The following is a 13,661-nucleotide window of genomic DNA, read 5'->3' as shown; positions in this document are numbered from 1 at the left end:
CGCACCCATGAAGATGCAGCCGGGGTCACCTGAGGGGGACAGAATCACACATTCCTGGTGCTGATTTCTAGGTCCAAGAGCTAAGAAGATACCTAAGGCCAAGAAGCACAGGATGTCCCTGGCTTCTCCCCCTCTGGGCTCCAGGTGCTCGCAGGAGCACCCTCCTCCCTTCGCTGGGGCCGTTGCCACCCTTATGCTCCTGGTCAGTTTTATTCGTGCCCCCTCTTCCTTCTCCCATGTGCAAAGTGGGCTGCTAGCAGATTCCTTCTTCATGTTAAGGCTTTATCTTAAATCCTGGGGGCGTTAAGCCTGTGACAGTCCTAATGGGGAAGGACTGGCTCCCCTATGCTAGGCAGGCGAAGAAGTGGGCACAGTCTTGTTGCAACGTTGGCTCGACTGTCATTCATTCAGCAAACACTTTTTAAATCGAGTGTCCACTGTGTCACAGGCACCGGGATTGTATTGGGGGGCATGATGGTGAACAAGACAGTACTTGTCATTGTAGAATTTAGGAGAGTGATAGAGGAGACAGACCCAGAAACAGTCCACAAACGAAAAATAAGTACAGACAGGTATTAAAAAGGATGCAAGCAAAACAAAGGAGAGAGGGGGTGGGGTGGGGTGAGGTGGGGGTGGGGCTTGCTCTGCCCAGGCAACATAATAGCTCCCTGGAGCTAACACCCTCCAGGGGGTGGGTGGGTGGGTGGGTGGAGCCATCATCTGTGGGCCCCAAGGTCCCTTTTCCAGCAATGCCCTTTCTATCCCATCCCTGCTAGAGCTGCACAAAAGAAAGATAAGCCCCACACTTTCTAACAGCTCGAGGGCTAAGTGCACACGGGCTGGGACTTGGACCCAAGACTTTGAGGTGGGTCCAGGAGCAGTTCTGGTGACTTTTGGTCCCTCTGGAGAAGGAGCACAGTCCACAGAAGCTCCTCCCTGCAAGATAACTGCCAGGGCTGAGGCTGTGAGGGCTGAAGGAGAGCTGCTCAGTACTTGAATCGTCTGGGTCAGCGCTGATGCTCTTGGCCAGCTTGGGCCTCTTGGCAGAGGGAGGCACCCCAACACTAGGGTAGAGGACAGGAAGGCGCCATGCTGGGACCTGCCTGCCCTCCACAGGCAGGGACGCCCAGCACAGGAGGGGCACTAGGCCTAGGTGTAACCCAACTCTAGTGACCTGACCCGACCTGTTGCTGACCTCGGGGATCTCTGGCTCTCCAGCTCTGGCCATGGGCAGGGTCAGAGGCCTCAGAGGAAGAAGGTAGCTGGGGCAGGAATGGCTGTGGGGAGAGGCCGGGGAGGAAGGCAAAGGGGCGCAAACACAGCTCCTCCCTTTGTCACTCTGAGAATCAGGCTCCCTAGTCTAGGCCTAGGGGTGCAAAGTTGGCAGCGGGGAGAGGAGACACCGCTGGGAAAGTGTGGGAGGCCTAATGGGGTGGCCAGGGCTCAGAGGAGGTGCTCGCGGCTGGCGCTGGGAGGCAAGGGGTTAAGGCAGTAGGGTGGGGATAGCCTATGGCTGGAGGACACACCTGTGCGCAGGGGCGGCGGGCGGGGCCCAGGTGAGGAGCCTGTGCTGCCTGCTGGTGGAGAAGGAAGGAGGAAGAGTGGAGGCCAGAGAGGGCCCCAGGCGGCTGGCGCCGAATTCTGGGCCTGACTCTCCTCTCTCTCCTCAGCACTCTCTCTGAGGGGCAGGCGGCCTGGTGACAGGTAAAGGCCACTGGGAGAGGGGTCCTGGGGCTGAGCTGAGGTGTGAGGGGGGATGAAGGCCAGTGAATTGATATGTGGGGCAGGGACAAGCTGTGTGGGTGGTGGAAGAAGGGGTTCGGAGACAGAATAGATGGGCAGGGGGCTGCTGGAGCTCTGCCTGGGCCTCAGTGGATCAACAACATAGGGTGGGGCTGGTGGCGGGCTGCAGGACTCACCCGGAAGTGTCCCCAGGGACGTGGGTGGTGGGGGGATGGGAGCCAGGGTTCTGTAGCCTCTCCAAGGGAGCCTGGGCCTAGGACTGCCTGACCTGGAGGTGGGCAGGCTGGGTGGGGGCCCCCGTCTTACCCAGCAGTGTTTGGGTGCTGGTTGGGAGTCTCTAATACTGCCGGGTAATGATGGAGGCCCCTGTCCGCGTCAGCGACATCTCTTGTCTCAGGCCTCCAGCCTCCACTGTCTTTTGCCCACCTCCCAAACCTCCCCTCACACCCTGGAATCTCCTTCATCTTGAGTGGAGGGTGCTGCAAAAGAAATGGCTCTTCGTTGGCAGGCTGCCCACTGAAGGGACACAATGGTTCTGAGCCCCTCCCCCAACAGAGTGATTTGTCATCTGATGGATCCAGAACCCACAGCCAACCTTGAACTTAGGATGTATTCTCAAGAGACCTTATGGGCCTGCGGCCAGGGTCCCTATAGCAACTGATCAGCTCTATCCTGGAGCTGCATGTCGGCCAGCTCTGGGTCCGTCTTCCAGTACAGTGTTGGATGGTCTAATTGTGAAGCTCCTAACACTGTCTGGTAAAGATGGCCCCCGGGCCGGTTCCCTCGGCAGTGACCTTCAGGGAGCCCTGAAGACCGTGGAGGCCTCCTGACCAACCACCTCTGGCATTTACCCCTCTGGATGGGGGTGTAAATCACTAGGAAAAGGGGAACAATGGGGAGGAGACAAAATGGCTGACTCTAGAGCCCCAGCAGGATTTGAAAATACACTTGCTTTCCAGGCACCTCCACTCTCTTCCTGTCTTGGGAACATGTATTCATGAATGAAATAAAGTGTGCATGGGAACTTGTGGCAGACTGGTTCGGGTTCCTTGACCTTTTTGTCTACTTGTCGATCTCAGACACCTAGCTCCTGAGGAAGGGAGCTGCCACATCTGCGTCACCTCCCTGTCCCTTTCATGATATTCAACCTATAAAGCAGGGGAAAATCTTTCTTCAGAATTTAAGCTGAAGATGAACCCAGCCCGCCGCTCCCCGTGACTCGCCTCCTCGCCTACCATGCACTTTCTAATTCTCGTACATGCTTTTGCCCCGTGTGCTGACTTTGGTTCCAAATGTTCCTTGTTTCCCCACAAAGCAACGGGAAACAGGCTGCAGTGGAAACAGTGGCTTCCTTTCCGATATTTGAAATTCAATGAGGGCCGTCTTGGGAAGATGAGATGGCTCATGTATGGATTGAAAACAGGTACCTGTTGGGAGCCTGAGCGGTGGCGGTGAAAAGCCCACCTCCACAGGTATAGAGATGTTTCACAATAGGTCCTCACACCTGCTGACTGCAAAACTCCAAGTGTGGGTAGTTCACAGCAGATAACATGAGCCACTGGGCCTTTGAACACCTAAGTCTCTTGACAGGCACGAATGTCCTTCCCCACAGCTAAACAACCCTGTTGTTACTAAGGAAGCAGCTCCTGTTGGGGTCATCACATTTTTTGGTCTAGCTCAGCAAAGCCACAGCTGCTCCAGCCTTAGAAAAGGATGTTGGCAAATAAACAAGGCTATGTGGCAGAAATGGAGGGTGGGGTTGACAGTGCAGCTGGGCCTCAGGATCCAAGGGCCTGCTGTTTTCACCTTGGCTCCTGTTTTATCGCTCTGCTGGGATTCCAGGGTGAGAGCAAGGGCCAGGCCCTGCTGTGCCTTAACTGCCCTGGCCAGAGTGTGTGCGCCCCCTGCTGGCAGAGGTGAAGACAGACCCAGGAGTGCGTTAGGTGAATGAGCGCATGCGTGCTTCCCTTTACCCAGCTCAAACACGTGAAGCCTTAACTTCAGCTTAAGTAATAAAAATTTATTGAGAATTCCTGGGATGGTGGTTATTGCCTCCCAACCTCAAGGGAGGAGCCAACACTGTAGGAAATCACTGAGAAATCATACACTGTCCCAACAACCCCTGCCAACACAGGGAGGAAGAAAGTCATTCCCTTGAAAATGGGTCAGTTTTCATTCATCCGAGGAGGATTAGGAGGACAGATGTAGAGGGAACCAACACGTGACATTGGGGATGGGGTGAGAGTGTGCTGGACCCCAAACTGGCTCCTCAAACAAGAGGGGTGAAACATCCACTTCTTCTCTGGGGGGGTGGATTCTTGGTCACCAGACTCATTTTTTAGCCTTGATGAGGCTGTCACTGTGGAAAGGAGACAGATAGATGAAATTTTAGGGGACATAAAGGTGAGAGGCACAACATCTTGGCCACTCCCTCCTCAACTACCCTCCTTCCTGATTAAAGATGTGTGTGGGGAAGGTGGCAGGTACTGGGAGGTAAGATCCCAGAGAAATAAGGAGGCATCAACAACTTACCTTCCCCTGTGGATACCAGGTCACCAGATGAACAGGGAACATAGGGAGAGAAGAAAAATGCAGAGGTGACTTGACAGTTCAGGCCCCACCCAGCTCTAAACCCTCTTTTGCTCTCAAGAGAATAAGAAAAATGGGTGGGAAGCCAGGAAAGGTTCTCTCGGCTACTGCCATTTCTCGGCAATCCCTCCCTAGTATTTTTCCATGCCCCAGAACAGCAATTTTAGGGTTCCCGAGTAAGAATACCGAATATCATCTTTTACCACTTCTCAGACAAATCTTTAAAGTGCTTTTAACACAAATAATCCTATTCTCATAAAAGCAATCCTATGAAATTCGAGTTAGGAATGTCAACTACCCACTTTTCTATCTTCGATTCAGAGAAATGGTAACTTCCAAGGGCCACAGGAGTAAGCTAGTAACAAGCTCCAGAGCCCAGGTGACCCAACTCAGATCCCATGTTCTTTACGACACCCCACTATGTAGGTCATCTCTCTCACCGGGTGAAACTTTCATCTTGTAGGTTCAGTACAAGGTTGTCAGCTGTGAGATAGATACGATTCTGTGAGGTGGCGATCTATATGGCAGGAAACAAGACAGGTGCCTGTATTAAGCAAAGACCTCAATTCCTATACCTGCATTCAATAACCACTGATGGGACATGTGTTGGTTAGGAATAGGGATCTAACCACAAGAAAGACGTGGTTTCTGTTCTCAGACAAGGGTCCAGAGCAGTGAGCAACTGTGACGTGCTAGTATTTAACAGTCATGAACACCCGGAGGAATTGTTCCTGATTAGGAAGAGTGTCAGAGAAGCCAGTGTGAGTAGCAACCTGAATGAGCACAATTCTAATTCCCTCATTTCAACGTGCTTTAACTGAAGGCAGTCTCACTCTCCACACAGCCCTGTGAGGGATGCTGGACTCTCACCGTCTTGGAGATGTTCTGGGCTGCCCGGATCTTGCGCAGCTTGATGTAGCCTGGGTTCTTGCTCAGTGCTTCCCCGAGGTGAGCAGGGTGGGGTTAAGGGTTCACACAAGGCTAGGTCTCAATCCCTGGCCTCATCCTTACTACTCCCCTCGCTCCAGCCCTCCTCTGGGCTGTCAGATCCAAGGTTGCGCTCAGGTGGTTCGTGCCTAGTCTTACTTTGGTCCTCACCTGTGGGCCCCCCTGCAGGCAGCTGCCAGGAACTGGAGGCAGCAGCAAGAATGGAGGCAAGGCCAGCGGTGCTATTGATCTGTCTTACAGCAAGGAACCAAACTCAGGTCCCCCACTAAGATTTCAGATTCCATTTGAAACCTCCACTCCCCAGGGAGCTGAGGATCTGAGAGCACGGAGTCGCATTCGCCTTAGCCTCATCAGCCAGCCCACAAAGAAGGACAGGGAATGTAAAGTGCCTCAGGGGCGGGCTGAGATCTCTCCAGCACAAGGATATCATCCTGGCGGCCTCGGCCTCACCCTCGGCCTGCACGATCTTCTGCCGCTGTTCCTGCTTTGCCTTTTCCACCAAGAACTGGGCCCGCTGAGCCTCCTGCTGGGCTGTGGTGGGAGAGTCAGGAGGTCACAGATGTGAGGTGTCAGGAATCCCATCCCCCCTCCTACATTCTCAGAAACCCTTGCCCTACTCCTTTGGTAACTCACCCACTTGTTTGGCTTCTACAGCAGCTGTGTACTCTCGGCTAAAGCTCAGCTCTGTGATGGCTACGTCATCTAGGATGAGGCTGAAGTCCTTGGCCCTCTCTGTCAGCTCCCGTCGGATCAACAGGGATACCTGGGGGGAGGGGGGAGGGGGTGAGGTGAAGTGGGGAAGGGAGAGGTGGTTTGAGGAGACTGGAAAACTGAAAGCAAGGTGTATTGCTGTGATCATCTGAATACCAGATCTGAAAATGTCAGAAAACTCATCTTTTTAGTTCTTGCTAGAGCATGAGTTGCAAAGCACTTGGTCCAACCTTATCAGTGGTCATACTGACACCTAATCTTTCAATCTCTCCAATACAACATGCGCCTCTAGACTCTGATATTGTTTTCTCCCATGCTTCCTAACACTGACTGATAGCAAATTCCAGTCTTGACTGTCCTTGTTTCCCACAGTGGCCATTACTACAGCTTTTAGATAAAAATGGAACTAGGATCACAACCTTTTTCTAATAAGCTGCTTTTCCTAATACCCTGGGCCTAGTAGGGAAATGCTGATGTTATACAAATGGTGATGGGAACTGAAGTCCAACCTGGGCCCGCTGGGTGATCAGCTGCGAGGCGTTAAACTTGGCTACAACACTCTTCAGCACCTCATTGACAATGGACGGCAACACTCGCTCTTCATAGTCTAGCCCCAGGCGCTGGTACATGCTGGGAAGCTCCAGGGCATTAGGTCGAGACAGCACTCGCAGGGAGATGTTCACCATCTGCAGGTCTAAAAGTGAAGTCAGTAGTGGTTGGTTAAGGCCAAGCACTTTCCCAAGCACTGTCTTCTCTATGTGTTTCCCTTCATGCAATGTCACAAAACCTGGAACTCCGTTGGGGGAAGGAGGGTATTTTGGTTGACAAGATGTGACTCAGCACAGGCCAAATGCATCCTTGTCCACTGTGACATCTTCTCTACCCACAACCCCTCCACTGATAAAGCTGACCTTTCTGCCACTGTACTGTGTATAACCTTTAGTGTAGGCTCTATCATAATCATCTGTTTTCTTTATTAGACTTGAGAATCAGGATTATGTTTTATGAATACTTTATTCCCAGGACCTAGGGTTTAGGAAATGTTAAGTGACCTGCACTAAAAACAGTATAAAAAAAAATTACAGGTGTGCTACTTGTCTTGGTGTGTATATATCTGTGAGTGTGTGAAAAAAGGGTCTGAGGAATCTCAAAGGCACATCTTCTAGGTACAGTCTAGGAGGGGAACTGGCGAATCAGTGAAGAGTGGGGTCAAGTTTTCCCAGGAGAGGGCATACTAGTGGATATAACTAATAAGCTAAGGATATAACTAAAAAGCCAAACAGTAAAACAACAACAACAACAAAAAACAAAAAAGAAAAGGCTTTGATCTAGGCAGTGAATAAGACGAAGGACAAACAATGCTTTGAGTTTACATTAGGAGGGAGGAATAGTTAACAGAAATGTGCAAGCTCCGTGTATCCAGAATGTACTACTTTAACCCCAGAAGCAGGTACTTTTATTCCAGTTCTTTTGCAAATGTGGAAACCAAAGCCTAAGAGCTCTGACAGGCCCATCCTCCCCTAGAAGCTCTCGCCAGGCTCCCTTGTTGACTTTAGGCAGCCCATCCGCAGTGGCTATCAAGTGTGCAGACCTACCTTTAGAGCCTGTAGGGGAGGAAATTTTTCGGGGTCTGGCCCGAATGTCATAGATGATGGGGTACTGGAACCAGGGGATCCTGTTGGAGAGGGAACAGTGATAGCCATTAGGAGACTGTAGTTTCACTAGTTTTGCCAACTTTTCTCTCATCACGTGTTTCTTGGCCCACTCCTCCTAACGACCACGTACAAGGAGAAATTCTCTTCTTCCTTCAGAGAACAAGTTTCTGTGCTGCTAGAATTATGAGCAGCATTCACTGTCCTGGGAGATGGAGTGAGGAGGGGAAAGGGCAGAGCTAAATCCTGTTGATAGTTCTACTACAGCCATTGGTGTGTTGGCGTTCAAGGGTGAAGGGTCAGGGTCAGTCCGCTCTGCTCGCCATTACCTGAAATGAAGGCCCTCGGCGAGAATGGTGTCCTGCTGCACGCCACCGATCCGATTAAAGAAGATGGCTCTGTGCCCACCTTCAACTGTGGAAGAGGGGTGGGGATCAGGCCAGGTCACTGCTCAGAGTACGGACTAGCCCCTGGTGGGGTGGGACGAGCCGCGAAGTAAGCACGAAGGCCCGGCGGGACAGGGCAGGGGTTCTGGGGAGGAACAGGAGTCCAGAGAACGGGGGCAGGTTGCTCACCGGTGAATACGGACTCGCGGACCCCGTAGGCCACGGCGCCGGCCCCCAGCAGCAGCTTCAGCGCGGTGCCCATGCCCCGGGGCCCGGAGGGCAGTCGTCCTGCTAAGTCTTTCAAGTTCTGGGCCATGTTCAAACCTGAGGCCGGCGGCACCAACGATCAGGAGGGGGTGCCGGCCTCCCTCTACCCCACTCCAGTTTAGAAATCGCACCCTTCACACGAGGGTCCGAGACCCAGGTGCTCGCGGGAGAAAGGGCACCGGAAGTGTGCTCCCTTCTAAACTCTCCCCACCGAGGCAAACCCGAACATCGCGCACAGGAAGTACGCATTCGAACGTCCCGCCCCTTTCTGAAACCCTGCCCTCCCAGAGAGGCTCCGGTAGTGCGGAACAGCAAGCCATCGCCATTTCCAAGCGCCCACTTTCAAAATGGTAGCCGGAAAGACGTTTGCGATTAGGGCGTGCGCGAGACTTTAATTTAAGGATATTAGCATGATTTCCGGTCCGGCTGCAAGATGGCTGCGCCCAGTGGTGGATTTAAACCTCGTGAACGTTGCGGTGGGGAACAAGAACAGGACTGGGATGCCGTGCCACCTAAGCGGCCTCGACTTGGGGCGGGAAGCAAGATGGGAGGCCGTAGGCTCATTGTGGTGCTGGAAGGGGCCAGTCTGGAAACAGTCAAGGTAATAGGGGACAAGGAAGTGCAGAACTCGTGTGTCGATAGGATGGGACCCCTTGTGATGAGGGTGAGGGGCTTAAAGTGGATGGAGAAACCAGGGAGGTGAAATATGCTTTTGAGGGAAGAGTGGCCTAGTTGACTATCTCTTGGTTTAACACCCAGGATTGGCAGTACTCGTTTTTTTGCTTTTCTTGAAACCCATTGCAGCCATCACGTCTTTGCTTCCAGTTAATGTACTAGGATTCTGTGATATAAAGTCATCTAAGGGGAAGGGAGTTTCGTCCACCGTGGTGTCCCACATCATCCCTGACAAGTTACTGGGAAGGGAGAAAGGTAGTTATTATGGCTTGTTCTGCCCATCCTTTTATTCGTAAGGACTTCGTTAAAAGGTGTTTACTGTGACTCTCCTCTATATTACTGCCCACTTCGAAACAGTCTGGATCAGGTTATTTAATACTTTAAATCTTTGTTTTTACCAATCATTCGGCTCTTTCCCCGAATAATCCAGTAATTTCCTGTCTTAAAACTTCGTGCTGTCTCATTCCCTCTGACTTTCTCTTACGTTTAGAGCTAAATTCGTTCATTGAGTAGGCCTGGAAGAAATAGCACTGGTTTAGAAGTCAAGCCTAGATTTTACTCTTGGTCTTTATACTTATTTTAAGTGTTTGATCTTGAAAAAACAAGTTTTCTTCAATTTGTAAAGTGGAAGTTAATACTTTACAGGGGGAATGTAATGACAGTGCTTAAAAAGTAGTATAGTAAAATTCCATAGTAACATATGGTGTGATTTTCTTTCCTCAACCACTATGGCACTTTATTAAGCTTGCAATCTAGAAAGGTCTTTTTTTTTTTCTTTTCGGTGACTAGCTAATCAGATTTATCCTTTCATTTTCTTCTGTAATTGACATTTCTAACCTAACTTTAGGTTCTTAACATTCATCCTTCACTTAATTGCCTGCTATCTTTCCAGCCTATTAATTCTGAATGTTACTTAACCACTTCGTTTCTTCCTGTGTTCCCTGGGGATAATAGTAGAACCTACCCTGTTGAATTTTGGGGAAGATTAAAGGAGTTAAAAAGTGTAAAGGGTTTAGAATAACGTCTGTCACTTGGAACTAGATATTATTATTGTTACTGATTCCATGTTACCTATTACGAAGTTGAAAAGGTCATGGCCAAGTTAAAATTCCTAGAACATGCTCTGGAAGAATTCAGACCAAGTTGTCATTAATGGTAATCCAAGGGTGATAGAATTCATAGCTGTTTGAAATCTTCTGTACTGTTACCTTATGCCATCCTCGTGCCTGGTACCTCTTGCTTCTGCCAGTCTCACTTGGATGTGCTCTCTTCATTTATTCTTTTTACTCCAGCCTCTGGCTTTCTTTAAGCTCTTTGAAGGCACTAAATTCTCTTGTACCTTAAGGCCATTGCTCATGTTCTCTAACCGGAAGCTCCCTTTATTCAGCTTTGTTTCATCCTACTTATTGTTTATTTAACAATTATTGAGTCTATTGTGCTGCTCATTCTTCAATTAATAGGTTAAATGTTACTTCCTCATAGAAGTGACTCCTTTCCTGGTATAAATTAGGTCCTCCTGTTATAATCTTTCAATGAACCATTTACTTTTCCTTTGTAATGTTTATCATAATTTGAGTTAAATACTCATGTTTGTTTACCATTTGTCTCTTCCACTAGAAGGCTTTGAGGGCAGAGAATAAGGTTTTAAAAATTCTTCCTCGTATCTCCAATAGCTATTGTAGAAAATGAATACACATAGTATTCATTCTGATTATTTCAATTTGTGGTTTTCAAGCTTATTAACCACAACCCACAATTAAAATTTACATTGTGAGCCAGTAAACATACACACAACTGCATAAAACCAAGTTTCATGAGCCATCACTTACCATTAGTACATGTGAAGTACTCTAATGTTTTCTAGTCTATTTCATTAAAAACCCTGGTTATAAATACTAATGGGTTGAAACTGGATTCTTTTATTCAAGAATAAAACTAAGAGTATCCCATGGACTTAGTTCTTGGTCCTTTGTTCCTTCTCCGTGCTTACTCTTTGTGACATTCTTATTTCAGGTGTTCGATCACTTTCACTCTGCATGCCTTTCCCCCCAAACTTTTTGGAGTCACATATCTCAAATGTTATCAGATAGAAATGTTCTATTGATATATAAAATATTGGCCTTTCAAAACCTGTATTTGTACTTAAAGGTATGTTTTTAGACTTTTTACTGACCACCTTAATGCTCCTTAGGACTCAAAATTGTAATTTGCAATTATTTCTTTTAGTTGCTAGAGATGTATCCAGCTAGAGCTTTAGTATCAAAATTCTACCTAGTATATTTTCCAGTATACAGAGTTGTCAGAATAATATTCCTCAGTCATGCTCATGCCTGTGTTATTCCAGGATTATTCTGACTTTGTGCTGGATACTTGAGGATTCTACAGTTTACAAAGCAGTTTCATATATAATCACTGCCCTTTATAGTGTCTCAGTTCCCACCTTTTCATCATTTTCTTTCTTCACATTTCTGCTATTTATTCCATTTGTTCCTGTGCTCACACATCTTAAAACTCAAAACAGCCTCTCTTGTTTTACTTTTGAGACTATTCCTTGAAACTGTCTCTCCTGCATTAGAATTTTCACATTTCTTCCCATTCAGATTTGCAGCTTTTCACTTAGTCCATATTTGTTATAAGCAATATGAGGGTAGTGACCATGTGTATTTTGCCCAGTGGATACAGTGCTTCTGTGACAAGCTTTCAGTTTTCCTCATTAACCTTGCTCCTACCTGGTTCCAGAATCCCTCACCAGCTTTGCTTAATAGCTACAGGTTTTAAAACTAAATCCAGTTTAAGTCATGGGAAATCACAGGTTGTACCTCCTTCCCTTTTCTCTCTAAGATCAGTTATGGTAGGAGGAGGTCAGGGTTGGGAGGGGGCAGTAAACCTGGCTATACAGTGATCCCCTGAAGGGCTTGCTGGGCCCCGCCCCCATAGCTTCTGATTCAGTAGCTCTAGAGCAAGTCTGAGAATTCAACTAAAAAGTTTTTAGTTGCTGCTGCTGCTAGTTTAGGGACCACACTTTGGGAACCAGTGGGATAGGTAAAAGCAGTTTATATTGATCTCTGTTATGTTTGTCTTCAGGTAGGGAAGACATATGAGCTACTAAACTGTGACAAGCACAAATCTATGCTGTTGAAGAATGGACGGGATCCTGGGGAAGTAAGACCAGACATAGCTCACCAGGTAACTCCAGAGACAGAGCTCACAACTCCTTGAGCCATTATGTGGAAGGTAAAGCAGCTGCATGCTACTTCTTTTCAGTCTTAACTGTGCCTTGGTGTCTGCCTCCCTTAGAGTTTATTGATGCTGATGGACAGTCCTTTGAATCGAGCTGGTTTGCTGCAGGTTTATATCCACACACAGAAGAATGTGCTGATTGAAGTGAACCCTCAGACCCGAATTCCCAGGACCTTTGACCGCTTTTGTGGCCTCATGGGTGAGATCTTTGACTTAAAGTTGGGCAGGAGAGGGAACACGATTGATCTCAGAACAAGGACTGATTACTTTCCATGTGCAGGGGTAAAGCCTGCATGGGTTCCTGGCTGAAAGAGTAAACCCATCAGTATCAGCTAATCATGTGCTTGACAACTGCTTGTTCATAACATTTTAGAAGTACAGTGTGGATCTAACGGACATGTGGAGCCCACCTCACCTCTGGGTTTTTCTGGTTAGATTACTGAGCAGTAGTGGGTTCTCTGCCTAGATCTGAACTTTTTTTTCTGCCCTAGTTCAGCTTTTACACAAACTCAGTGTTCGAGCAGCTGATGGCCCCCAGAAGCTCTTGAAGGTGAGGTATTGACACCTACTGGTTGGAGGTAGGGTTCTGGGAATGTTTCTGGGGCTCATTTTTCTCTTTTTCTTTAGGTAATTAAGAATCCAGTATCAGATCACTTCCCAGTTGGGTGTATGAAAATTGGCACTTCTTTTTCCATCCCAGCTGTTAGCGATGTGCGAGAGTTGGTACCTAGCAGCGACCCTATTGTTTTTGTGGTGGGGGCCTTCGCCCATGGCAAGGTAAGGTCTGGGCTCAACTGTTAAATTCTTCATAGAGCTGAGGCTTAGTATGGAATTCTGAGAGCAGTCAGCATTTTGACAGGCCTGTCCATATAAGTTGGGAAACAGAGGGTAAGAACAAGGCTGGAAGACAAATGGGGGTTCCATAGCCTGCCTTAGGGAGCACCCTTTGAGGATCGCTGGCATTTGTAATAGTCAAAGCTAGGACCTTCTTGATCCTTTGCATAAATTTGATATAAAATAGCACTGTGAAATATTAGCACAGCCCAATTTTCCTGCCCTAAAGAAGGGATTTAACCTGTTACAGAGTGGTAGAGTTAGCTGACAGAACTGTTCTTTCTTCAGGTCAGTGTGGAATATACAGAGAAGATGGTGTCCATCAGCAACTATCCTCTTTCTGCTGCCCTCACCTGTGCAAAACTTACCACAGCCTTTGAAGAAGTATGGAGGGTCATTTGACAGTAGGCCTTACTCTGAAACAGAGACTGTTGACACTGTATCCCTTGACCCTGTTTTCAACTCTCACTGTTAGATGACCTTCCTGTACCAACTGTGTGGTTTGCGGAAGCCAAGGCTGTACATTTGCTATTTGTTTATCCTATAAATAGTTCTTGTTAACCTGGTTGTTCTTTGGGGATTCCTAAACTTAATAAATATGTAATAGTGTAAGCCA

General features: G+C 48.3%; 2 protein-coding genes and 1 non-coding gene across 5 annotated transcripts; 1 reads left to right on the top strand and 2 right to left on the bottom strand.

Moving 5' to 3' along the window:
• Positions 1-3,742: 3,742 nt before the first annotated feature.
• Positions 3,743-8,543, bottom strand: PHB2 (prohibitin 2). The gene is made up of 10 exons (XM_016162858.2): positions 8,219-8,543; positions 7,973-8,057; positions 7,587-7,666; positions 6,501-6,685; positions 5,914-6,043; positions 5,708-5,811; positions 5,203-5,280; positions 4,773-4,849; positions 4,276-4,281; positions 3,743-4,102 (listed from the first exon to the last, which is right to left on the bottom strand). Exons 1-10 carry the CDS (start codon positions 8,343-8,345, stop codon positions 4,075-4,077), a joined length of 900 nt encoding a protein of 299 aa, XP_016018344.1. The 5' UTR covers positions 8,346-8,543; the 3' UTR covers positions 3,743-4,074.
• Positions 5,374-5,638, bottom strand: LOC118614536. The gene has a single exon (XR_004956118.1). It is a non-coding gene; the product is annotated as a small nucleolar RNA U89 (small nucleolar RNA).
• A 73-nt stretch (positions 8,544-8,616) lies between the features above and the next one.
• EMG1 (EMG1 N1-specific pseudouridine methyltransferase) lies at positions 8,617-13,657 on the top strand. 3 transcript variants are annotated; one of them, XM_016162860.2, is made up of 6 exons: positions 8,617-8,897; positions 12,056-12,157; positions 12,269-12,410; positions 12,703-12,761; positions 12,912-12,988; positions 13,334-13,657. In XM_016162860.2, the coding sequence occupies exons 1-6, from the start codon at positions 8,730-8,732 to the stop codon at positions 13,518-13,520; spliced, it is 735 nt and encodes a 244-aa protein (XP_016018346.1). In that variant the 5' UTR covers positions 8,617-8,729; the 3' UTR covers positions 13,521-13,657. The 3 variants fall into 3 exon arrangements, with proteins under 3 accessions (XP_016018346.1, XP_016018349.1, XP_016018345.1); XM_016162859.2 differs by having other exon boundaries at positions 8,620-8,897; positions 12,839-12,988; XM_016162863.2 differs by lacking the exon at positions 12,703-12,761 and having other exon boundaries at positions 8,618-8,897.
• The last annotated feature ends 4 nt before the right edge of the window (positions 13,658-13,661 follow it).

Source organism: Rousettus aegyptiacus, unplaced genomic scaffold (genome assembly GCF_014176215.1).
Source record: "Rousettus aegyptiacus isolate mRouAeg1 unplaced genomic scaffold, mRouAeg1.p scaffold_m13_p_2, whole genome shotgun sequence".
Taxonomy (NCBI): Eukaryota; Metazoa; Chordata; class Mammalia; order Chiroptera; family Pteropodidae; genus Rousettus; species Rousettus aegyptiacus.
This window is presented reverse-complemented; position numbering and strand designations above follow the sequence as displayed.

Coding starts and splice junctions, on each gene's coding strand:
- PHB2 (XM_016162858.2), bottom strand. CDS start 8,345: ATGGCCCAGAACTTGAAAGACTTAGCAGGACGACTGCCCTCCGGGCCC. Junction 5,812..5,913: donor TGTAGAAGCCAAACAAGTGG/GTGAGTTACCAA, acceptor CTCCCACCACAG/CCCAGCAGGAGGCTCAGCGG. Junction 4,850..5,202: donor CCCAGAACATCTCCAAGACG/GTGAGAGTCCAG, acceptor CCTGCCATATAG/ATCGCCACCTCACAGAATCG.
- EMG1 (XM_016162860.2), top strand. CDS start 8,730: ATGGCTGCGCCCAGTGGTGGATTTAAACCTCGTGAACGTTGCGGTGGG. Junction 12,158..12,268: donor GACCAGACATAGCTCACCAG/GTAACTCCAGAG, acceptor TGCCTCCCTTAG/AGTTTATTGATGCTGATGGA. Junction 12,411..12,702: donor CCGCTTTTGTGGCCTCATGG/GTGAGATCTTTG, acceptor TTTCTGCCCTAG/TTCAGCTTTTACACAAACTC.